General features: G+C 42.8%; 1 protein-coding gene across 1 annotated transcript in view; it reads right to left on the reverse strand.

The window, feature by feature from the left end:
• LON2 (lon protease 2) overlaps positions 1-27,255 on the reverse strand; it is a 262,278-nt gene that overhangs the window by 91,358 nt on the left and 143,665 nt on the right. The window contains 4 exon segments of the mRNA XM_089455421.1: positions 21,998-22,099; positions 22,266-22,511; positions 22,988-23,182; positions 23,429-23,734. Of these exon segments, the coding sequence (XP_089311547.1) occupies positions 21,998-22,099; positions 22,266-22,511; positions 22,988-23,182; positions 23,429-23,734 (849 nt within the window).

Below are 27,255 nucleotides of genomic sequence, written 5' to 3' on the forward strand. Positions count from 1 at the left end.
GAGGGCCAAGAGCATTATCCTTGACGGGGTCAAGGATCATGTAGTACCACACATAGCCGAGAAGGAAACGACATTTGAGATGTGGGAGGCTCTCAAGAAGCTGTACCAACATACTTTTGTGCAAAGAAAAACGCTACTTGAGAATCAGATGAGGTCGTATCAAATGAAGGAGGGACAATCGATTAACACCTTCCTCGAAGGACTGAATGAGATCCGAGCCCAATTGACTGCTATAAGGGCGACACCAGACCAGGAACTAATGGTAAGGACAGCCTTAAATGTTGTCTCAGAAGATTGGGAAGTATTTGTCCACAGTATACTGGGCAGAGGAACACTTCCACCTTGGGACGAGATGTGGGGAACTCTTCATCGGGAAGAGATCAGACGGCAGTCGAAGATGGCTAGCAGCAGCAAGGGGATCAAGGTCAAGCAAGAGGAGGAAGACATGGCCCTAACATCTGAGGGAAAGCAGAAGAAGCGGAAGAAGAAAGATCTCTCCAAGATCAAGTGCTTCCACTGTGGGGAGCTGGGTCATTATGCGACCCAGTGTCCAAGGAAGAGGAGTGAGGGAGAGTCTTCCGAAACTAAGGCAGCGCCAACAAGGGCAAAGAAGGAAGTTTTGACAAACGATGTTTGTGCCATGAGTGCACATTCACCACTTGAGCGGAAGTGGGGAGACATCGAGCTGTAGTCAAGTGGACTACAGGCGATGAGGGGCAAGATTCTCGAGATACCCAGTCTCTTGGATTAGACCTTGCTATGGGAGCCCCGACGAGGAGTAGCAGGACTGGCTGATGTGCGTAGAGATGGATGAGGATGAGGCGGCAAAGAAAGCTACAATGCAAGATTCCCGGGATAGCGTGAGGCAGCAGTGTGAGATGCATGGAGTTGTTGCGGCAGTGCAGAGGTCAGACAAGGGGCACTTGTGAGCAACAAAGGGAGTTTCAGCATCATGGGTGTCTCTAGCTTGACAGAGATGTCAGAGTTGCGAGAACAGTTACTTACTTCTCAGTAATTGAGTTGCAGTGCAATAGTTAGCAGTGGCAGCTCTATGGGCAGCACGATGCAACATGATGAGAGGGGCGACCATACGAATGCAGCAGTGGCAGTGGGAGGGCCATGGGTAGCAGTACATGATGTAGCAGTACAGGGGATGTTGGGCAACAGGCCTAGCATCAGCACCAAGACCAATGCCTGATGATCAGGATGATGCTCAGTGAAGAGTATTACTAGAGCACAGTCCTCGCTAAGAGGGAGTGTTGATTTGGGATAGCATCGGATGTGCTCTAGCCATGAAAATTGGTGGAGAGGCTAAAGCACTTGAGATCTCCAATACCTAGAGAGGGTTCGGGCAGATTCTAAACAAATCAGGAGATATTAAAATAATTAATATTTTTAATGGAGTCCCTAAGTCTAAACTTAGGGAAAATAAAATATTAATATGTATTAATATGAATCTCTGTTAGAATGGTCCAAAAGACATGGATCAAGCCAGATCTAATCTTAGTCGTTGATTAGGGACTTAATCTTTGTTGTTGAGATGTCGACAGGAAAAGTATAAGAGGAGGTTTGAGGGTCACTTGGAGAATACACCAGAGTGATCAGTCATTCTATTCTCTAGAGCAAGGTTTGCTAAGAGAGATAGAATTAGTGATCAGGAGATGCAGCAGAGGGGCAACTGAGTACAGAGAGATAGAGAGGCAGAGATAGTGTCGAGAGAGTAGCGCAATAGCCAAGGAGAGTGACGCAGAGCCAGCCAGGGCTCACACAGGGCCATGCAGAAGTAGTTGGACGCTGCACAGAGCCTCAGAGAGGCCAACGTTGCTAATGCAAAGCGCTGATGCAGGGCTTCCCAGGGTTGACACAGACCCATCCGAGGTGACGAAGGGCTAGCGTGAGGCAGAGTGGGGCTGGCGCAGTCTAGAGAGAGGGTGAGCTAAGGTTTCTAGAGCAAATTTGGGCTGAGTAGCTGCCAGAAGGATTATTCGGGGTTTCAGCTAGAAAATTTGTCAGACACAGAGAGGTATTACTGCCAAGGAAATTCTTTGTTGGGTAGGCTAGTTTCGGCACCCAGATTATACTTTGATATTGCTTAATAAGAAAACCCTCAAATAATTGCACCGGTTTTCCCACATTGGGTTTTTTCGAGAAATTAGTCCAAAAATAATGGTATCATATGGTGTGTTTGTTTATGTTTCTTTTAGTTGTTGATCTGTAATATGTTGAGCATGCACTAGTGTTTGTTTTCAGTATTTACATTGTAAATAACTTGTTAAGGAAAATAACAAGTAGGTAGAAATAAATCAAATAAAGTGCATGGGGGGTTTCTAACTAACTAAACTTAGAAACTTCAACAATCACCAATGGCACTAATAGGCAGTCATGGAGACAAGGACTTGAATGAACTATGGCACAAAAGCATGGGTCACTTCCACCATGGAGCTCTAAGAATTCTTAAGAGCATTGTAACAGGAGTTTCGGATCTGAGTACAGAATGAGATGATGTATGCAGGGGATGCACTCTAGGAAGGTATGCCAAGACAACATTTCCTAGGTGCAAACACAGGGCCAAGAGTGTACTAGGATTGATACACTCAGATATCGGCAGACCTAGTTCCGTTAAAGCTCTCAGTGGTGCCGAGTATTTCCTTACCTTCATTGATGACCACTCAAGGAAACTTGGATTTATTTTTTGAAAACCAAGGACAAGGTTTTATGTCGATTCAAGGAGTTCAAGGCTCTGGTGGAGAATCTGATTGGGAAGAAAATAAAAGTTTTGCGCTCAGATAATGGTGGAGAGTATGTCGATAAAGACTTCACTGATTTTTGCGCTAAGGAGGGCATCAGAAGAGAGTGGATAGCTCCCTACAATCCGAAGCAAAATGGGGTAGCAGAAAGAAAGAACAGGACTATTGTAGAAGTAGCTAAGGCCATGATGTATGATTAGAATATACCAAAATTCTTGTGGGAGGAAGCATGCAACACAGCAATCTATATTTAGAACAAGACTCCTCATCGGGCATTGGGCAAGATTACTCCAGAGAATGTTTTCACAGGGAAGACACCTGAATTCAGTCATTTCAGGATATTTAGGAGTTTAGCATATTGCCACATACCCAAAGAAAAGAGGAAGAAGCTAGATCAAACTGCGGAAAAGGGATATCTGGTGGGATATAGTGAGAATGCTAAGGCATACAGAATCTATCTTCCAGGGAGCAGGAAGGTGGTAGTTCGATGAGATGTAAGTTCATGGAGGACAGGTCTTTCAGAAGATCGCGTGAGATGCCTTCCGAGGAGCAGTCGAAAGAGGAGCCGCTGGTTAAGCCTCTTCAACCAACAGAAGTAAAGAATTCTTTCTCAAGGTAGGAAGATTCTCAAGATGAGGAGTAGCTAACAAAAGCACCTACTATCAGAGGAAGAACTAGCAGGGAACCTCGTTAGATTCTGCGAGATGTAGAGGATTTCATTGGTGCGCCAAGAAACAATAAGAGGGAGCGAAAACAGCCAAATAGATATCAAGCATTAGTAGCTCAGGATGGAGAGCCTGCCAGTTTCAAGGAGGCAGCTCAACGTCAGGTTTGGCTAGATGCGATGGTAGAGGAGTACAACTCCATAATGGTGAACGATGTCTGGGAGGTGGTGCCAAGGCCTCAAGACAGATCAGTGGTAGGTTCAAGATGGATCTACAAGATCAAATACGCTGCAAACGACAGTGTTGAGAAATACAAGGCCAAGTTTGTGGCTAAGGGGTATGCTCAAAAGGAAGGAATTGATTATGAGGAGACCTTCGCCCCGGTAGCTAGGTATACATCTATTAGGACCGTGATATCTCTTGCAGCTCAGATGGGATGGGAGATTCATCAGATGGATGTCAAAACGGCATTTCTGAACATGGTAACAGAAGAAGAGGTATGCATTGAACAACTAGAGGGCTTTGAGACTCATGAGAAGAAATCTCATGTATGCAGATTGAAGAAAGCCTTGTATGGGCTGAAACAGACACCGAGAGCATGGTATGGTCAAATAGATGGCTAATTGCAGAAGATGGGAATTGTCAAAAGTGACGCGAATCTGAATCTCTACTATCTGGTTGTAGAGAATGAGTTGTTAATCTTAGTATTGTATGTGGATGATCTCTTTCTGACAGGATCATCCATACTCATTGGGGACTGCAAGAAGAATCTAACCACAGAATTCGATATGAAGGATTTGGGACAAATGCATTACTTCCTAGGGTTGGAAGTCTGGCAGCAGAAGGGAGAAATCTTCCTTGGTCAAGGGAGGTATGCTATAGAAATCCTAAAGGATTCGAGATGGAGGACTGTAGACCCATGGCTACGTCAATGATCACCAACTAGAAGAAGATTGATGCATCAAAAGACAAGGATGTCGATCCCACCCTATACAAGCAGCTCATAGGGTCCTTGATGTATCTGGTCAGTACCAGGCCAGACATTTGCTACACTATCAACACCCTTAGTTAGTTCATGGTGGAACCAAAGAGGGCACACTGGGCAATAGCCAAACACGTTCTCAAGAATTTACAAGGAACAGTCGATTATGGGCTCCTGTACACAAAAGGTAAGGATATCAGTTTGAGTGGATTTATTGATGCAGATTGGGCAAGAAGTTCAGTGGATTGGAAAAGTACCTATGGGTTTTGTTTCAACATTGGATCAGGAATGACCTCCTAGTGCAGTAGGAAACAGAAGTTCGTGGCTCTGAGTTGATCTGAGGCAGAATATATGGCAGCAAGCACAGATTCGTGTGAGGCCATATGGTTTAGAAAACTGCTTGTGAACCTATTCAGAAGGAATATGGAGGCGACCAGGATCATGTGTCATAATCAGAGTTGCATCAAACTCTCTGAGAATCCAGTGTTTCATGATAGGTCGAAGCATATTGATATATGGTGTCACTTTGTTAGAGACTATGTCCAACGAGGCGTTGTACAGTTGAGCTACACTCCTACAGGAGAATAGGAGGCGGACATCATCACCACGGCCCTTGGAACGACAAAGTTTGACTACTTCAGGGAAAAGATGGGGATAATAAAGAAGACGTTTTAGAAGCAGAAATGGGAGTGATAGCAGCACGGATGCAGAGGGAGTTGCAGTGCAAATGCAGTGTTGGGAGAAAGGACCAACAACAGCATGGATGCAGAGGGAGTTGTCATATAGATGCAGAGCCATGGGCAACAGTACATGATACAATAGTGCAGAGGATGTTGGGCAGGGAGGCTTAGCATCAGCACAGGGACCGATGCCAGATGATCAGGGTGATACTCAGTAAGGAGTACTACTAGAGCACAATCCTCGCTAAGAGGGAGTGTTGATTTGAGGTAGCATAGGATGTGCTCTAGCCACAAAAATTGGTGGAGAGGCTAAGGCACATGAGATCTCCAATACCCAGAAAGGGTTTGGGAAGATTCTAAACAGTTTGGGAGATATTAAAATAATTAATATTTTTAATGAAGTCCCTAAGTCTAAACTTAGGGGAAATAAAATATTAATGTGAATTAATATAAAACTTTGTTAGAATGGTCCAAAAGTCATGGATCAAGCCAGAGTTAATCTTAGCCGCTAATTAGGGACTTAATATCAGTCGTTGATCTGTCAACAAGAAAGTATAAGACGAGGCTTAAGGTTCACTTGGACAATACACTGAGGAAGACTAGTCAGTTCAATTTCTGGAGGAGGGTTAGGTGAGAAATTGAACCAGTGGTTTGGTGAGCGGTCAAGAGGGCAGAAGCTGGAACTGCCGGGAATAGTCAGAACTGTCGGGAACTGCCGGAACAGTCGGGAAAACTTACACAGAGGACAGAAGCCGGAACTATCGGGAACAACTGGAACTACCGAAACAGCCGAGAAAGTTGATGCAGAGGGCAGAAGTCGGAACTGCCCGAAACAGTTGGAACTGTCGAGAACGACCGGAACAGCTAGGAAAGTTGACGCAGAGGGCAGAAGCCGGAACGGGAACAGCCGGAACTGTCGTGAACAACCAAAACTGCCGGGAACTGTCGGAACTATCGGAACTGCCGGGAAAGCGAACGTAGAGGGCAGAACAGGTCATGTAGAAATAGTCGATGTTAGACAGTCTTGTGCCGGATCAGCCGGAATTCTGCCGAGTGAAGTGAGGTAAAACTCACTCAGATTTTCTGCTAGTATTTTCTCTATAAAGGATTGCTAGATGAGCATTCTAGATTTGTATTCAGATATTTCTCCTACAACATAATAAAATCCTCCCTTGCTGCACCGGTTTTCCCACATTGGGTTTCTTCGGGGACTGTTGTCCAAAATATCTGTGTCAATGTGTTGATTCTTGTGCATATGTTTGTTTCTGTATTACGGTGTGATATTTGCAGCAGTATTTATTTTAATGTTTACTGAAGTAATTTCATAAATTATTGAGGAATAAGTAGGAAAAGTAAATCACTTCCTGCAGTGATAAAATTTTCACAGTACCACATGATCCTTGACCCCATCAAGGATTATGCACTTTGCCTTAGCCATTGCCTCCTCGTACCTTTCATTAGCTACCGGGTCAACTAGGATAGCCATAACACTTAAGGCGAAGCCCTTGATACGATGTCTGTCTAGAATGGACAAGATCCTGCCCTTCCAACGACAAAGTTGGATGCTCCGTCCAGCCTTTCCTGATCTCTCAGCCCATTCACGGCCATCTCGCTGCTCTTCTGTCGACTCCTCCAAGTCTCTCTACTTCCTGCCTGGAAGTTGTCGGTTCGACTCCTACTGAGTCTCTCTACTTCCCGTCTGGAAGTCCTCGGCTCGAATCCTGCTGAGTCTCGATTTCCCTCCTGAAAATCCTTCTGCCAACCGTCAAGTTGCTCCTCTCTGATCGTCTGTGAAACTACAACACTGATCCGGATTCCTTGGTTAGAAATCCACCTCGACAGCAACTTCCTCTACCTTGGTCTTGCCCTGTTAGGTATTGTTCTTGATGATTTGGGGTAGCATCGGATGTGCTCTAACCACGAAACTTGGTGGAGAGGCTAAGGCACATGAGATCTCCAATAATTAATAATTTTAATATAATCCCTAAGTCTAAACTTAAGGAAAATAAAATATTAATGTGAATTAATATGAAACTGTGTTAGAATGGTCAAAAGTCATGGATCAAGCCAGATCTAATCTTAGGCGTTAATTAGGGACTTAATCTCAGCCATTGACCTAACAACAAGAAAAGTATAAGAGGAGGCTTGAGGGTCACTTGGAGAACAAACAGAGGCAGACAAGTTAGTTCAATTTCTGGAGCGCGGTTAGCTGAGAAATTGAACCAGTGGTCTGGTGAGTAGTCAGGAGGCAGCAAGTACGGAATAGAGAGATGGGAGATCAGTGCGGAGGCAGAAAAGGCAGACGGGGGGCCAGAGGGTGCCACGTAGAGGCAGCAGAGACTGCGCAGAGCCAACAGGGCATGTGTCATCCACGCAGAGGCTGCAGGAGTGACGTAGAAGGCCAGAAAGGTTGCGCAAAGTCTCAACAAGCTGACGTAGAGGGTTTCAGGCCACGCAGAGGTCAGTAGGGCTGACACTGGGTTCAGAACAAGTGTTGGAGAATTTGTCTATATGTGGGTAAGCCAGTTTGGCACCCTATTGTACTAGAAAATTGCTAAATAATAAAATCCTCCCTTGCTCCACCAATTTTCCCACATTGGATTTTTATGGGGACATTAGTCCAAAATATCCATGTCAATGTGTTGATTCTTGTGCATATGTTTGTTTCTGTATTACGATGTGATATCTAGCAGTATTTATTTTAATGTTTATTGAAGTGATTTCATGAATAACCTATGGTGGAATAAGTAGGAAAAGTAAATCAATTACTGCAGTGATAGAATTTTCACATGGTATCAGAGCAAGTAATCAGAGACAGAAAGGGAAAATCAGTTATGGGCCAAGACCACGATGCAGAGACATCCACCTCAGGGGACTCACAGATTTTCAGAAGATTGCACAAGAGAGAGATTTCGATTTTTCTATGTTGGCTTCCAGGCTGGAAGAAGAAGTGGCGTGCATGACTAGTGTTGCGTCATAAGAAGTATGGTATATAGACAGTGGAGCCTCATGGCATATGATGGGAATCAGGGAGCGTTTCTCAGAATATCGAGAAAAGAAGATGAACTTTCAAATTACCATGGGGAACAACGCAAAGTGTACACTAGTAGGGAAGGGTACCATAGTTTTTTAGACAGAATCGGGAGAGCGGTTTCGTGCCACAAATGTGCTGCATGTGCTAGGATTGGGGATGAACTTACTTTCCGTGTCACAACTACAAGGCAAGGGCTATGACGTCTACTTCATCAAGGAAAAGGTATACGTCAAACATCCGAGCTAGAAAAAGAAAGTGCATATCGGGATCAAAAGTAATCGGTTGTATAGATTACAACTAGAATCACCAATGGCACTAATAGGCAGTCATGGGGACAAGGACTTGAACGAACTATGGCACAGAAGGATGGGTCACTTGCACCATGGAGCTCTGAGAATTCTCAGGAGCACTGTAACAGGAGTTCCGGATCTGAGTACGGAACGAGATGATGTATGTAGGGGATGTGCTCTAGGAAAGTATGCCAAGGCAACATTTCCTAGGAGCAAACACAGGGCCAAGAGTGTACTAGGATTGATACACTCAGATATCTGCAGACCTATGTCCGTCAAAGCTCTCAGTGGTGTCGAGTATTTCCTTACCTTCATTGATGACCACTCGAGGAAAACTTGGATTTATTTTCTGAAAACCAAGGATGAGGTTTTCTGTCGATTCAAGGAGTTCAAGGCTCTGGTGGAGAATCTAACTAGGAGGAAAATAAAAGTTTTGCGCTCAAATTATGGTGGAGAGTATGTCGATAAGGACTTCATTGATTATTGCGCTAAGGAAGGAATCAAAAGAGAGTGGACATCACTCTACAATCCGGAGCAGAATGGGCTAGCAGAAAGAAAGAACACGACTATTGTAGAAGCAGCTAAGGCCATGTCGTATGATCAGGATATGCCAAAATTCCTGTGGGCAGAAGCATGCAACACAGCTGTCTATGCTTAGAACAGGACTCCCCATTGGGAATTGGGCAAGATTACTCCAGAGAAAGTCTTCACTAGGAAGACACCTGAAGTCAGTCATTTCAGGATATTTGGGAGTTTAGCATATTGCTGCATACCCGAAGAAAAGAGGAAGAAGTTGGATCAGACTGCGAAAAATGGATTATCTGAAGGGATATAGCGAGAACGCTAAGGCATACAGAATTTATCTTCAAGGGAGCAGGAAGGTAGTAGTACGACGAGATGTAAAGTTCATGGAGGACAAAGCTTTCAGAAGATCTCGCGAAATGCCTTCCGAAGAGCAGCTAAAAGAGGATTCGTTGGTCATGCCTCTTCAACCAACAAAAGTGAAGAATTCTTCCTCAGGTCAGGAAGATTCCTAGGATGAGGAGGAGGAGCGAACAGAAGCACCTGTTGGTAGAGGAAGAACTAGCAGGGAACTTTGTCAGATTCTGCCTGATGCAGAGAACTTCATCGGTGAGCCAAGGAACAGTAAGAGGGAGCAAAAATAGCCAGACAGATATTAGGCGTTAGTAGCTCAGGATGGAGAGCCTGCCAGCTTCAAGGAGGCAGCTGAGCATTAGGTCTGGCTAGATGCAATGGTAGAGGAGTATAACTCCATAATGGTGAAAAATGTTTGGGAGGTGGTGTCAAGACCTCAAGATAGATCTGTGGTAGGTTCAAGATGGATCTACAAGATCAAATATGTTGCGAATGGCAATGTTGAGAAATACAAGGCCAGGTTTGTGGCTAAAGGGTATGCTCAAAAGGAAGGGATTGACTATGAAGAAACCTTCGCCCCGGTAACCAGGTATACACTATTAGGACCGTGATATCTCTTGCAGCCCAAAAGGGATGGGAGATCCATCAAATGGATGTCAAGATGACATTTCTGAACAGGGTAATAGAAGCAGTATACATTGAACAACTAAAAGGATTTGAAACTCAGGAGAAGAAGTCTCATGTATGCAGACTAAATAAAGCCTTGTATGGGCTGAAGCAAGCATCGAGAGCATGGTATGGTCAAATAGATGGCTACTTGCAGAAGATGGGATTTGTCAAGAGTGATGCGGATCGGAATCTCTACTATCTGGTCATAGAGAATGAGTCGCTTATCTTAGTATTATATGTGGATGATCTCTTTCTGACAAGATCATCCAGACTCATTGAGCACTACAAGAATAATCTAGCCATAGAGTTCGATATGAAGGATCTGGGACGAATGCACTACTTCCTAGGATTCGAAGTTTGGCAGCAAAAAGGAGAAATGTTCCTTGGGCAAGGGAGGTATGCTACAGAAATCCTGAAAAGATTCGGGATGGGAGATTGTAGAACTATGGCTATGCCAATGATCACCAACTGGAAAAAGATAAATGCATGAGAAGACAAGGATGTCAATGCCACCCTATACCGGCAGCTCGTAGGGTCCCTGATGTATCTGGTCAATACCAAGCTAGATATTTGCTATGCTGTCAACACCCTCAGTCAATTCATGGTGGAACCAAATAGGGCACACTGGACAGCAGCCAAACACGTTCTTAGGTATTTACAGGGAACAGTTGATTATGGGCTCTTACACACCAAGGGGAAGGATATCAAGTTGAGTGGATTTATTGATGCAGATTGGACAAGAAGTTCAATGGATCAGAAAAGTACATCTGGGTATTGTTTCAACATTTGATCAGGAATGACCTCCTGGTGCAGTAGGAAACAAAAGTTTGTGGCTCTAAACGCATCTGAGGCAGAATATATGGCAGCAAGCACAACTTCGTGTGCGGCCATATGGCTTAGAAAACTGCTGGTGAACCTATTCATAAGAAATATGGAGGTGACCAGGATCATGTGCGATAATCAGAGTTACATCAAACTCTCTGAGAATCCAATGTTTCATGATAGGTCGAAGCATATTGATATTCAGTGTCACTTTGTTAAACACTGTGTCCAACGAGGAGTTGTATAGTTGAGCTACACTCCTACAGGAGAATAGGTGGCAGATATCCTCACCAAGGCCCTTGGAAAGTCAAAATTTGACTACTTCAGGGAAAAGATGGGGATGGTAAAGAACCCCTTTCAGAAGTAGAAATGAGTGTGTTAGCAGCGCAAATGAAAAGAGAGTTGCAGTGCAGATGCAGTGTTGGGAGAAAGGACCAGCTGTAACACAAATGCAGAGGAATTTGTCGTACAGATGCAGCAGTGGCAGAGCCATGAGCAGCAGTACAGGATACAACAGTGCAGAGGATGTTGGGCAGGAAGGCTTAGCATCAGCACAGGAACCGATGTTGGATGATCAAGGTGATGCTCAGTGAGGAGTATTGCTAGAGCACAGTGCTCGCTAAGAGGGAGTGGTGATTTGGGGTAGCATCGGATGTGCTCTAGCCACGAAACTTGGTGGAGAGGCTAAGGCACATGAGATCTCCAATACCCAAAAAGGGTTTGGGTAGATTCTAAACAGTTTGTGAGATATTAAAATAATTAATATTTTTAATATAATCCCTAAGTCTAAACTTGGAGAAAATAAAATATTAATGTGAATTAATATGAAACTGTGTTAGAATGGTCCAAAAGTCATGGATCAAGCCAGATCTAATCTTAGTCGTTGATTAGGGACTTAATCTCGATCGTTGATCTGTCAACAAGAAAAGTATAAGAGGAGGCTTTAGTGTCACTTGGAGAACAAACAGAGGGAGACCAGTTAGTTCAATATCTGGAGCGGGGTTAGCTGAGAAATTGAACCAGTGGTCTGGTGAGCAGTCAAGAGGCAGCAAGTATGGAACAGAGAGATGGGAGATCAGTGCATAGGCAGAAAAGGCAGACGCAGGGCCAGAGGGAGTCACGCAGAGGCAGCAGAGACTGCGCAGAGCCAGCACAGCCTGTGTCATCCATGTAGAGGCTGCAGGAGTGACACAAAGGCCAGGGAGGCTGCGTAGAGTCTCAACACGCTGACGAAGAGGGTTTCAGGCCAAGCAGAGGTCAGCAGGACTAACGCTGGGTTTGGAAGAAGTGCTGAAGAATTTGTCTATCTGTGGGTAAGCGAGTTTGGCACCCTGTTGTACTAGAAAATTGTTGAATAATAAAATCCTCCCTTGCTGCACCGGTTTTCCCACATTGGGTTTTTTCGGGGACATTAGTCCAAAATATCTGTGTCAATATGTTGATTCTTGTGGATATGTTTGTTTCTGTATTACAGTGTGATATCTGCAACAATATTTATTTTAATGTTTATTGAAGTGATTTCATGAATAACTTATGGTGGAAAAAGTAGGAAAAGTAAATCAGTTACTGCAGTGATAGAATTTTCACAGTTCTAACCACAGTACCCCACCAGCTTCGCTCCGCAAACTACCCACAACCTCCTATGCCCCAACAACTGAAGGATTGAGCCTCTTGGCTCTGTGCAATTCAAGCACAGGCAAAAAAGCTCCCTCAGCCAACTGCGTCAGCCCACCATGCCTCTGTGTGGCTCTACGTGAGCCTGTTTCTGCCCTCCTCAGCCTCTGCACTTCCTCTCTCTGGCTCAGACTGATGACGCAGTCCCTTTGCGTCACTCCCTTTGTCGCTTTCTGCAAAGATCAGCTCTATCACTCGGGCCAGCTGAATTTGCTGCAAATGCTTTGCTAAGTTGATGCCTTCAGTTTTCCTGTGATCTGCAACCACGCTCTGATACCATGTTGAATTTTCTAAGTCTATCTGTTAGAAAATTATTCTGTATTCTGCTCGTTTATTTCTTCTACTTGTTTAAATTTGAACAAGTTATTTAATACATTTAGATACCGAAATAAACACAATACAATCACAACATCTACAGATCATCAACTGAAAGAAAACAAGCACACAAGTGACACTGTTGTTTTTGGACAAATGTCCCCGGAAAAACCCAATGCGGGAAAACCAGTGCAGCTATTCAGAGGGTTATATTATTATGCAGTATATCCTTGAGTACAACTAGGTGCCTAACCCGCTCACCCGACAGAGAAAAATACACAGCAGTAATACCTCTATATTTGGAAATAGGGATTCAGAAAACTTGTCTCACGAAACCCACTCTGGCACAACTGAAGCTCAGCGCTTGCCCTTCTGGCCTCTGCGTCAGCCTTCTGCTGACCTGCGCCAACCCCAAGACCCTCTACGTCAACCCTCTGAGGCACAGCGCAGCCTCTTGGACCCTCCGTGTCACTCTAGCAGCCTCTGCGTGGATGACGCAGTCCCTCTAGCCTCTACGCTGTTTCTATTGGACTCCGCGTAGCTGAGGTTGGCTGTTGCTCTCACTCTCTTCGCTTCTGCGTTGGTTTCTCAGTATTGTCTCTGCCTCTCTGCCTCATACTCATTGCCCCTCGCTGCTGATCACTGATTCAACTTTGCTTAGCAACCCCGCTCTAGCAAAATGAATGACTAATCACTCTAGTGCGTTCTCAAACTAACCCTTAAGCCTATTCTTATACTTTTCTCGTTTGTCCTTCAACGACCGAGATTAAATCTCTAATCAATGGCTAAGATTAGATTTGGCTTGATCCATGACTTTTGGAACCTTCTAACCCAGTTTTATATTAATACCCATTAATATTTTATTTTTCCTAAGTTTAGACTTAGGAACTCCATTAAAAATATTAATTATTTTATATCTCCCAAACTGGGTACAATCCGTCCAAACCATTTCTGGTTCTTGGAGATCTCATGTGCTTTAGCCTCTCCACAAATTTTCATGGCTAGAGCACATTCGATGCTACCCCAAATCAACATCTCTTTTATATGGAAGTGACTTCGGGTCAGTAGAGGATGGTATGATACGTTCTCGATCACTTCTTCTTCATAGTTCAGCAGAGCAGTGCAGGGCACTGATGGCAGAGATAGTACAATTTGGCACATGTATTAACAAATGGAGTTCTCCCTAGTTGAGAGGGAGTGTTAAAATTGGCAGCTAGGGCCAAATTCCATGTGGGTCTTCTTATTTATGGCAGTTGATATTTTTCTTGGATTCCTCTCGTCGAGAGGTGTAGGATTGATCTAAAGATCATCCGATTCCGACATGTATTGTTATGCGACAATTCGTCAAGGTCGGCCAGCAACCAAATTGCCCCCATCTATCCTCAACATTTTATTATAAATTGAGGTGGCTTACAAGTCATTTTACACTCACTCTTGTGATCTCTTCCTCTCCACTCGTTTGGGTTTTGGTGGAAGGAAAAGTCACCAAGAATATACGCTGCCCTAGAGGAGATGCTCTAGCTCCTTAATGTTGTCCTAAGGAAGCTCTAATGTTGCCCTAATGAAGAATCCTCTACGCTGCCCTAACAGTAATGAAGAAGCCTCCAAACGCAGTCAATAAAGAAGCCCTAATGAAGAAGACTCCTACCATTGTCATGGAGGCACAAGGAGGAAGAAACTACTTATGTTTTAGGGCCGCAAGTTAGGGCTGATTCCAGCGAAGGAGAAGAGGTTGTGTTTGGGTCTCTTTGTGACTGTTTGGATGCCAAGTAAACTTTGCAGGAAGGCCGAGTTTCTTAGGGTATTTTCTGAGCAAGTTAAGATCCATTTTGGGGCAACAAATACAAAGAAAGAGTTCAAATTTCTCTTCCTAGCCGCAGCAAGCCAAGAAGAGAACAGCGAAGAGTTAGGAGGCTATTTCAGGAGGCCGAGGAGCTGTTGAAGAGTGTCACAGCCAATATCTTGGAGGCTGAGAGGCAGGGGGACTATTTTAGGGTGTTTGGGTGAAGGAATAGCCCTTAAAAGGGTTGTCGCAGCTAAGGGACAGCTTGTTGTAGCAAGCCGCAGTGGATAAGAGGATGCCAAAGGGTGGAATGGGGTTGGTACAACCCAGCATGGCAACCAGGGCTTTCCTCCCCTCTCAAAAAGGCAGCCGTAGTTGAGGAGGCTATTCTGGCCACATTTTGAAGGCTGTCAGAACTATTGTTAGAGTGCCCTAACCAGTCTAGCAATGCAGAAAACAGAGAGCCCTAAAACAATGAACTGATATATGTTTTTTGGAGCAGCATTTGATGTTTGTTGGGTCTATGTTCAGTGACCTTGCTGGAGCTCCATCATTGTTAGAAACTAGATTGATGAATTGATCATGTATAAAGGTGCAGGCTTCCTTGTGAGCAACATGTTGATTTGGGGTAGCATCGGATGTGCTCTAGCCATGAAATTTGGTGGAGAGGTTGGGGAAAATGAGATCTCCAATACCCAGAAAGGCTTTGGACAAATTCTAAACAGATCAGGAGATATTAAAATAAATAATATTTTTAATGGAGTCCCTAAGTCTAAACTTAGGGAAAATAAAATATTAATGTGTATTAATATGAATCTGTGTTAGAATAGTCCAAAAGACATGGATCAAGCCAGATCTAATCTTAGTTGTTGATTAGGGACTTAATCTCGACCGTTGAGATGTCAACGGGAAAAGTATAAGAGGAGGCTTGAGGGTCACTTAAACAGGACACCAGAGTGATCAGTCATTCTATTCTCTCAAGCGGGGTTTGCTAAGAGAGATAAAATCAATGATCAGAGAGCAGCTGATAGGCATTGAATACAAAGAGACAGAGAGGTAGAGATAGTGTCGAGATAGCAGTAGAGCAGCTAGAAAGAAAGACGCAGGACCAACCAATGCTCACGCAAGGCCACGCAGAGGTAGCTAAGTGTTGCGCAAAGCAGCAGAGGGGCCAGCGTAGCTAATCTAGAGGCTCAGAGAGTTGACGCAGGGCATCTTGGGGCTAACGCAGGGCCATCGCTGGGCGAGGAGAGGCTGACGCAGTCCAGATTGGGCAGACGATGGAGTTTCTGGGGTAGATTGGTGCTGAGTAGCTGCCGGAAGGATTATCCGAGGTTTCAGCCAGTAGATTTGTCAGAAACTAAGAGGTATTACAGCCCAGGAAATTCTCTGTTGGGTAGGCCAATTTCAGCACCCAAATTGTACTATGATATTGCTTAATAAGAAAACCCTCAGATAGCTGCACCAGGTTTCCGACATTGGGTTTTTCCGGGGACATTAGTCCAAAAATAATGGTGTCATATGACGTGTTTGTTCTTGTTTCTTTTAGTTGCTGAACTGTAATATGTTGAGCATGCACTAGTGTTTATTTTCAGTATTTACATTGTATAACCTGTTAAGGAAAATAACAAGTAGGTAGGAATAAATCAGATAAAGTGCATGGAGGGTTTCTAACTAAGTAAACTTAGAAACTTCAACATGGTATCAGAGCGTGATTGCAAATCACAGGAGGACTAAAAGACATCAACTGAGCGGAGCAATAGCAGCAGTAAACAGTTGTCCCGAGGTGACAGAAGTTGTTTCTAGCAGCGTAGAAGCCAAGGAGTGTGACACAGATCCAGCCAAGGCCACGCAGAGGAAGTCGGGAGTTGTGCAAAGCTACAGAGAGGCCAACGTTGCTCATGCAGAGGGCCAGAAGGCTGACGCAGGCATCCCAGGGCTGACGCAAACCCATCCGGGGTGACGCAGGGCCAGCGTGAGGCAGAGAGGGGCTAACACAATTCACAGAGAGGCAATTGATGGGGTCTAAAAGATTGCAGGAATATTGAAGAGTGGAGTTGGTGAGGTATTGTAGTGAGAACAGTACCTGACAGAGCAGGGCCAGAGGAGTTGTTACCGAGGGTTTCTAGCCGGGGAAACCAAATCAGCAGTGCAGTTTCACAAGAGGTATGAGTAGGGGGCATCTCGACAAGCGGCAGAAGGATTTCCATGAGGGAAATCAGGACTCAGAGGTAGTCCAGAAGAGAACTTCCAGACGGGAAGTAGAGACTCGGAGGAGTCAAACAGAGAATTTCCAGGAGGGAAGTAGAGGAGCATCATGGCACTACACGGGGTAACAGACTAGGATAGACTGGACGGACCATCGATCTTCGTAGTTTGGAAGGCCAGAATCTTATCAATGCTTAACAGGAATTGTGTCAAGAACTTCGCCTTGAAGGTAATAGCTGTCCCAATCAACCCCAATGATAATGACAGATACAAGGAGGCAATGGCGAGGGCCAAGATCATTATCCTTGACGGGGCCAAGGATTATTTAGTACCACATATAGCCGAGAAGGAAACGGCATTTGAGATGTGGGAGGCTCTCAAGAAGCTGTACCTGCATACTTCTGTGCATAGAAGAATGTTGCTTTAGAATCAAATGAGGTCGTATCAGATGAAGAAGGGACAATCAATTCACACCTTCCTGGGAGGACTAAATGAGATCTGAGACCAGTTGACTGTTATAGGAGCGACACCGGATCAAGAGCTAATCGTGAGGACAACCCTGAATGTTGTCTCAGAAGATTGGAAAGTATTTGTCCAGAGTATACTGGGCAGAGAGACACTTCCACCTTGGGACGAGATGTGGGCAGCTCTTCGCCAAGAAGAGATCAGACGGCAGTCGAAAACGGGTAGCAACAGCAAAGGGGATCAAAGTTAAGTAGGAGGAGGAAGATGTGGCCCTAGCATCTGAGGGAAAGCAAGAGAAGCGGAAGAAGAAAGATCTCTCCAAGATCAAGTGCTTCCACTGTGGAGAGCTGGGTCATTATGCGACCCAGTGTCCAAGGAAGAAAAGTAAAGGAGAGTTTTCCGAGACTAAAGCAGCGCCAGCACGAGTAGAGAAGGAAGTTTTGACAGACGATGATTGTGCCATGAGTGCACATGCGCCACTTGAGAAGAAGTGGGGAGACATCGAGTTGTAGTCAAGAAGGCTATAGGTGATGAGGGGCAAGATCCTTGAGGTACCCAGCCTCTTGGATTAGACCTTGTAAAGGGAGCCCCGAAGAGGAATAGCAAGACTCGCTGAGTCGGGTAGAGACGGATGCAGATGGAGCGGCAGAGAGTGCTACAGTGCAGGAGTCCAGAGACAATGCAAGGCTAGTAGGCTGCAGCAGTGCAAGAGGCACAAGAGTGTTGCACCAGTGCAGGATGGCACAGAGAGGTGTGCAACGGTGCGAGATGTGGGGAGTTGTTGCAGCAATGCAGAGGTCAAAGAGGGAGCACTTGTCAGCGGCAGAGGGAGCTTCAGCATCAATGGGTATCTCTAGCCCAACAGGGAGGTCAAATTAGGAGATCAGTTACTTACTTCTTAGTAATTGAGTTGCAGTGCAGCAGTGGGTAGCACGATGCAACATGATGAGTGGAGGTGCGGTGCGGATGCAGTGCTAGCAGTGCTGGGAGAAAGGACCAGCAGCAGCATGGATGCAGAGGGAGTTGTCATACAGATGCAGCAATGGCAGTGGCAAAACCATGGGCAGCAGTACAATATACAGCAATGCAGAGGATGTTGGGCAGGAAGGCATATTATCAGCACAGGTACCGATGTCGGATGATCAGAGTAATACTCAGTGAGGAGTATTGCTAGAGTACAGTCCTCGCTAAGAGGGAGTGTTGATTTGGGGTAACATCGTATGTGCTCTAGCCATGAAATTTGGTGGAGAGGTTGGGGCACATGAGATCTCCAATACCCAGAAGGGGTTTGGGTAGATTTTAAATAGATCAGTAGATATTAAAATAATTAATATTTTTAATGGAATCACAAAGTCTAAATTTACGGAAAATAAAATATTAATGTGTATTAATATGAATCTGTGTTAGAATAGTCCAAAAGACATGGATCAAGCCAGATCTAATCTTACTCATTGATTAGGGACTTAATCTCGGTCGTTGATATGTCAACAATTAAAGTATAAGAGGAGGCTTGAGGGTCACTTGGAGAGGACACCAGAGTGATCAGTCATTCTATTCTCTAGAACGGGGTTTGCTAAGAGAGATAGAATCAATGATCAAAGAGCAGCTGAGGGGCATTGAGTACAGAGAGACAAAGAGAGGGATAGTGTCGGGATAGCAGTAGAGCAGCCAGAGAGAAAGACGCAGGAGCAGCCAGTGCTCATGCAGGGCCACGCAGAGGCAGCTAAGTGTTGCGCAGAGCACCAGAGGGGCTAGCATAGCTGACACAGAGGCTCAGAGAGCTGACACAGGGCCTCCTGGGGCTGATGCAGGCCAAGAGAGGCTGACGCAGGGCCAGCGCTGGGCTAGGAGAGGCTGACGCAGTCCAGATTGGACAGACACTGGGGTTTCTGGGGCAAATTGGTGCTGAGTAGCTGCCGGAAGGATTATCCAGTGTTTCAGCCAGTGGATTTGTCAACAACTGAGAGGTATTACTGCCAAAAAAATTCTCTGTTGGGTAGGCCAATTTCGGCACCCAGATTGTACTCTGATATTTGTAAATAAGAAAACCCTCAGATAGCTGCACCGGTTTTCCCACATTGGGTTTTTCCGTGGACATTAGTCCAAAAATAATGGTGTCATATGGTGTGTTTGTTCTTGTTTCTTTTAGTTGTTGATCTGTAATATGTTGAGCATGCACTAGTGTTTATTTTTAGTACTTACATTGTAAATAACTTGTTAAGGAAAATAACAAGTAGGTAGGAATAAATCAAATAAAGTGTATGGAGGGTTTCTAACTAAGTAAACTTAGAAACTTCAACACAACAGAGTATAAGCTGCTACAGAAAAACTGTGTGTTAGGCCACAGGCCATAACACCACAGTCAATATTTTGTATGGATATTTTGAAGGTTCAGATCATGGAGCTGTCATACTACTGACCAGTAGAAGGTTGTATGGTGTTGTTGCAATATGATATGAACAAAACTATTGTCGTCGATTGGTATCATTGCATTGAGGATTAATCAACTAGCCAAGTGTAGCTTAGTGTATTGAAGTGCAGCATAGTGCAATGAAGTGCAGAACAGTGATGGGTGCAGCACAGTGATGGAATCACCGGTGTTCAGATCTGCTACCTCATGTGTCATCTTCCTAGAGAAGATCTCTACTCTTATTTTGACAAGTCAAAATGTTGACTTCTAATGTATATGTACTATCTCTCTCTCTGTTGAACTATTGAAGAACATAAGAAGAATTGATCAAGGGTTTCCCCACATTGGGGTTTGTCCCTAGCTAGCGCCACATCTTGTGTCCTCTTGTCTTGGCTTGTCTTCTGCGATTTATGTTTATGTTCGATCTACATTTTACTATCATGCTAAATGTGATTGCTAATCTGGAATTGATATTGAGCTAATATGGAAAATTGAAGTAAATTTTGCTCTCAGCATAGAACATACCTAAAATTAACATAAACTTAGTGTTGTCTAGTTATAATGTTAACACGATGGGGGAGGCAAGAGCGGGAGGGGTTCTAATCAACCCTGAGGAAAAAATAGTGTTCCAATTTGCCTGGGGTCTTGGAACTTCATCCAACAACGTAGCCGAGTTTCTAGCATCGTGGAAAGAACTAGAACTATCGATGGCTAAGAAAATATTAAAACTCTTGGTCTGTGGTGATTCATTGCTTGTTATTCGTCAACTTATGAAGAAGAAAAAATGGAAATGTATGGATATTCCTCCTATCCTCCAAAGGATATCATTACTTAATTCCCATTTTGAGCATCTGAAGTATTTCCACGTGTATATACATCTAAATGTGATGGAAAATAGTTGGCAAAACAGGGATCTTCCCTAGGCCAAGGGAAAATAGTTTTAAACTTTGGAATTACTAAATACAACCCCATTCCTTAATTATGGTCCGACTCCGATGTTACACGAACACCGAAAAGGCATTAACATTCATATGGAATTTATGGTTTCTTGGATCGAGCACCCAAGTTTCGCATTACAGTGTCTTCTCGGCTCGAATTCAGAAGTTGTCGGGATTTGTGGCTTGGCTGTCACTCGGTTGCGAATTTTCAAATTCCTTCCTTCGTGGCACATTCTTTGCTCCAAGTGGCAGCTTCCCATCAATCCATATTGTTTGATCCGGTACAACCATTTGCTCATCAATCTGCTAGAGTGGGTGGGCCTTTACTTGAGCATGCCAAAATATTTCTTGAGCAATGAGTTGAATTTAATGGCGATGCTCAGCAAATTACCACCATCAGTTACTTTCCCACACTTCTGAATATTTTGGCTCTGCAATGGATTACATGCACCAATGTGGCTCATGGTTCAATGGCAAGTCCTATTTAATCATCTATCGAGTCTCCATAGACAATTATGAAGTAACATTCATCCTTGGAAATCGCTTCAAGGTTAGTAGGCTCGATATCGGTTCTCTATGGACGACCTTGAATATGATGAAACCCTAGAATATTATGGACTATGGTACTGAGAGTAGCACGCTTGACCGAATTCTGGACGCTGTCAAAGTTTGTCGGACACCTGGCAGAAGCACGACGATATGGCTAACAGGCAACCCCAATCATTTCAGCTTCTAATGGAGGCAAAACTCCTTCACCATCTCAATGACATGGAGAATTCACTGAATGTGTTAAGGGAAGAGATTCTTGCTCTCAATGCTCAGGTTGCAACATTAGAAAACATCAGTTTTGGAAGTTCTCAACTCAGTTCGAGTGGTATTGTCCCTGGGGCAGCTCCTGCAAAGAAGACTCGCCGCCCTCGAGGAGAAGGCTTCCCTGGAAACAGAAGCAGTTGATGATGGAATTCTCAGAGGTCTTTTTTTTGTTGTTACACATCTCAAATTGTCTTTATTTTGTCATGCTAGTTCTGTCTGACCATTGGGACCTTTTATCGTCTGTTCAGTTGTTGAATGGAGGTATTTTTTATGTCTTTTTGAATGAATGGATGGCAGAAAATATCAATGACCAAAATGCAGTTAGCTATTGTAATGGTTCTGACGCAAAATCCAGCCTTTATTAATACAAAACCTTATCTGTCTCTTTAAAAAGAATAATGTTAATGTGACATTAGGCTAGCAAATAAAGCACATGTGAGTTAATTAGGAATTAAATTATGCTCCTGCACTTTTGGGAGTTGTGATCATATGTCTAAAGCAATGTACAAAAAGTCATCTTCCATGAGATAATAATCACCTCATATCATGCACAAGTTTATTGGTCCCCTTAATCTCTTTTCTCAACAAAAAGTTTAGGATTGTCTCTTTCGGTTTTCCAAAGATACCTCAACTTTGAGAAGAACAGCAGCTGGAACTTCCACCAAATCTTTAACATTTCTTTCGGGCAAAATAATTCTTTTGATACCACATCGGTGCGCAGCCAGTATCTGATAAGTTGATAAAATTTAAACAAGAAAAATGTATTAAGCATCGTAATGTAATAACCCATACAGCTAGGCAAGCTTGGACTTAGCAATAACTCATTCAACTGAGATCAAGAACTAAAAACAGAAATGCTATACAAGTGGCAAGACATGGAAGGTAGTGTCATACCTTATCCTTGATTCCTCCAACAGGTAGTACAAGACCCCTCAAGGTCATTTCACCAGTCATTGCAGTATCAGCTCGGACATTCTTCTTACCAAGTAAAGACACTAAAGCAGTCACTAGTGTTACTCCAGCGGATGGACCATCCTTGGGCACAGCTCCTGCTGGAAAATGAATATGAATGTCACGACTTTCCATCAGGTTGACCTCCGATGCAGTTGCAAGTCTCAATTCAGCAGCCCTTGCTCTCACCTGATCCATTTTGGACAAAAAACAAGGGACTCAGAAAGGTGTAATATTATATATACGTGTGCACACAGTAAACACTAAAAATTTGAATCATAGGGAAGATAACATTGAAAGTTACAAAAGATGACAGCACTGTTCCATGCTAACATAGTGTACAGTACTTCTCATCAAATTAATGTCATAAGTACATAACAAAATGCCAGCTCTCCTTTTCACATCTAAATAAGACCCAACTACTGCACTGTTTCCAGTCTTGCATGAATGTAAATAGTAGAATACTTGTTTATTGCAGCATTCACTGATAATTGAAGTGTTGTAAGAATTAAAAGGAGACAAAACAGGAAAAAATAATCCATAACCTCTGACAACAGCATTTGAGGCTATGTAGAAGTCTGCCATAACAGACAATCTGTTTGAGATATCAACAATTGAAAGTATGGAAATCGGAAAAAAAATGGTGTTATTGCAATCGGATATACCCAAGTTAATGCTATTTGTGCCGATTCCTTTATGACATCTCCAAGCTGGCCTGTAAGATGCATGTCACCCTTCCCTACCATTGCAGTTGCTTCAACAAACTGAACTTCGCCACCAAACGCAGTCCATACAAGCCCCACAGCAACTCCTGGGGTGGAAACGCGTTCAGCAGCTTCCCTGTCATCAAATTTAGGAGGCTACAAACCAATTTGATCAGGATAATTTATTTATTTGTAAATTATTATGTGTCTAGCCTCTGATTCAGTGAAGAATCAAATCTAGTCATTTACTCTTCTAATTGAACATCTGCAACATGACTTCAGATGCATACAGAATCAAGGAAATAAAAATGTATGATGATCACAAACTTTACCATGTAGATATTTTTATAAATGCTAATTCATGAAAGAGAGAAAGTGACAGACAAAATGAGAGAGACTCACCCCAAGAACTTTTTCAATCATGGATTCATCAACAACTAAAATCTCAGTTGATTCCATGGCACGAGAGATCTCATGACCATTCACACCCATAGGTACAACTTCTACCTCAATCTCTCCAGTATCTGCAAGGCTACTTCCTTCTAGCAAGGATGGTGTATCAGAGTGTATTTCTTTAGTCAACCTAAAAGATTGTTCTCGCTCAGCCACTTTAACAGCTGCAGCCCGAGCCAGGGATGCCAAATGGCGTTCTAAATTTCGCACACCAGCTTCACGAGTGTACCTTTGAATTATGATCTCCACCACAGACTGATATTAAATAGCCAAACACACCACAAAAAATATTCAATGAATTTATCAAGTACAATTTGTTTCCTACTGCAGAGCATGATACCTCTATTTTGAACCATGGAAACGGAATGTAAAGTTTAATAAAATTGTTTAAATGTGGTATAAACCGGTATTTTCTCAATGAACGTTAATGATCAAAACATCAACCAAGATGATGTCAGCTGTGTTGATAACTAAAATAATTTAAAAATAACAACAAAGCCAAGTAGAAGTTAACTATGCAAAGATAGGCCTTTCTGAATTATTGTCGATATGAAAGTAAACTATGATTTCTTACTGATTTGACCTGTGTTGGTCAACGCAACTATAAGCTCAAGATTTGACAAAAAAAAATTCTTCCAAGTGAATTCAATTTTACCATGCATCAAATCACTTGTCATCTAAACACAAAATTACGACTAAAATCATCTCTATTCTTGTTGGCTCTCATCTATTCCTTGATATCATGTACCCTTCCACAATATCAACTCCATCACAAACCCATGCCTAGATAATCCTATCACCGTGTTGTATCCACCATTTCAAACATCACTTAATGTAAGCTTCCAAGAGAAGCTTGGACATGTTATCTTTTTGAATCCCCAATTAAGTTCATGTCTTAAGTGTATTTTTTATCCTTGTTGATATGATAGTTGGCAAATTGTTTAATATCCATATTTAATGTGTTCAGATCCCTCAGTCACCATAATGTGTTCAAATCCCTCTACTCTTTTCTTTGCAGAAATCTAAAACAATTAGTCATGGGTTATGGGTGTAAACTGTAATGGCATTACATACAGTGCAGTTCAATGCCATTTTTGAAGAACAAACAATAGACATTGACTGAAGACAAAGAAATCTGGTCATTTCTCTTTCTTCGTGTTCATATATTATATCCTCTCTATATATCCTCTCTGTAAAAGCATATAATAACATATTGACACATCTAAGATGGTTATAGCATTTCTATCTAATATTTTCTTATTATATGAGAACATTCATTGGACTCTCAACCACTTAGTGTGTAGTTCAAGGCATCCACATTACAACAATAGATACTGAAGGAGAAAACACATAATTAATGCTTGAACATAAATCTCTCAACAATCAACTAATATTACATAATGCATAGTTTTTCTTTGCTTAACACAAAACTATGTTAAAGGTTTTGTTTAGGATATTAAAACTATTAAGATTAGTGATAACTTGTATATTCTCGTATATTCTCAATTAAGTTTATCTATGAACCTGAACAAAACAGACCTTGTCAATATCACAAAATCCAAAATTGGGATTACAAAACTAAGCATAGTGATCTTCTATTCATTCAATTTTCTGCATCATCAATTCCTTACTATGTCCATTCTCCTTTCCAAAATTTTATGCACATATATCTATCACGCTGTTTCACCTTCCTCTTCTTCTTTCTAAAAACAATGGCAATAGTCTAGAAACGATGGATTTAGTGTCAAATATTTGAAAATCCTCCTCAAATCTCTTTTCTTCAACCTTAATGAATGCCCAAGAAAAACCAGATGTATCCTTACTACCTTAATGCTTGTAGCAACATTTTTTTTGCTTCGGTGGTGTTACCACAAAATCTAGCAGGCCTTCGAGAGGGAAACCGTACAAGACAAAGAGATAGACTGGGTGCTAACAATGGGGCAATGGCCCATGGTCACCATAGCCAAGGTCCCCTGCTCTTTACAGACTTTCACCGATGGGAGGAGTCCCAATAGGAAGGAGATCACTTAGAATAGATATGCTAGGTATAGGGCACGAAGTGATCAAGCTAGAGCTCATTTGAAAGAGAGGCTCAATAAAGGTACAAGGCTTCAAAGAAGCAAATCGCTCTCTAAGAAAAGCCCTAAAAAAGAAGGCACAAGACCTAGGGTTTTGAGGTTTTTCAATGGTAATAGGTATTCACAAGGTCAAAGCCCAAGAGAAAAGCCTTCTTGTGATTTACTTCAACAAGTACTAAGCTCATACAACCTTCAAAGAAGTCCTCAAGTTGAGGCAAAAGAACCTAGGGTTTCCTTCTTAGAGGAACACCTAAGGCAAGAAATTTTATGGATGAAACCTGAGTGGGTGCCCACCAAACTTGGAGCATAGGTAGCCTAGAGCCTAAGCTTAATGTTTAGGGTGTTGAATTCCCAAAAAGTCTCCTCCCAAAAATTTCGTTGCAAGCCCTAGATTTTCGCCCTAGCCTTAAAAGGACAAAATTTTAAAAGGAAAAATTATGGATGAAAAGTGGAGATGACCACCACAGAATTGGATTAGTGCTTTGTCCGTTGGGCATATGGAGTCTTAGGATGTTCAAGATGAGCTAAATCATCCCTAAGGAGACTCGAAATTGATGCCCTGGGCATCAATTTTAAACATTTACCTACTTCAAAGAGATAATGGAATTTCATGAAGAATTCAAAGATATTCATTCACTAGGAACATTCATTACATGCCATACATTGGATAACATTTCACTAGAAAGCTTTCCAAAATCAATTTTCAACAATTTGTTGGAAATACTGAGAGGGTAGGTGAATCAGTATTTCTTTTCAATTGTTATTTTTACCAGTTAGATCACTTATAATTAGAACAAAAAATGAACAATGATAGAACAAATAATTTTATTAATCAGATATATTGAGTATAATAATAGTGTAGGGCTCCAACCCTAGATGAAGACACTAATCTTCAATCTCCCAAGCTCCAACCTGTATTATGCCAGGCATCGACTTGGACTTCCCAAGGCTCCAACCTTGTCAATTTGAGGCACCAACCTCTAGGGCTCCAACCCTATATCTGGTAGGGAGCTCCCTTGGGAATAATTTTGAGTGTATCTTGAAGAGTCATCTACAAGCGCATATTACCTTGAAAAGTATCTTGGTGTAAGCATTTTGAAGACCTATTGAAGATACTTTGTACAAGCAGAAATTGTGAGGCACATGAACAATTGTTTTGTGCAGACTTCGAAGAATATTGATTGGACCCTTTTGGAGCAGCTTATTGAATATTTTTGGAGACCTTTGGAGCATGATTGAAACCCTCATGGAGGGACCTTGAAGGAAGTTGCTTGGGTATCATGAAGAGTTGTGAAGACATGTTTTGTGGTTGATAAAGTTGTCATTGATGAGCTAAGCGACGGCATTGTTTAAGGGGAACTTAAAGATACTGCTAGGGCTTGTTGTAGAATACATTAGAACCCTTGAAGAACCGTTAAATCCATATTAAAGACCTAAAGCAGTGGTTTTCATCCCTAGAGGATTGGAGTCCTCGGGAAGACCAGGTTGGAGCCTGAACTAGTTAACAGGGTTGGTGCCCTAAAGGATTGGAGTCCTGAAGAATACCAAGTTGGTGCTTGGCAAAGTACAAGTTGGGGCCTGGTAGATTGAAGACTGGAGTCTTCATCTAAGGACGGACCCTTGAAGCACTATTGTACTTGATTCGTTGTAAAGAGGATTGGAGTCCTCGACGATCTTATTAATAAAATTAATTATTTT

Source organism: Pinus tabuliformis, chromosome 7 (assembly GCF_031772625.1).
Source record: "Pinus tabuliformis cultivar Carrire ecotype Pingquan chromosome 7, CPIR1, whole genome shotgun sequence".
NCBI lineage: Eukaryota > Viridiplantae > Streptophyta > Pinopsida > Pinales > Pinaceae > Pinus > Pinus tabuliformis.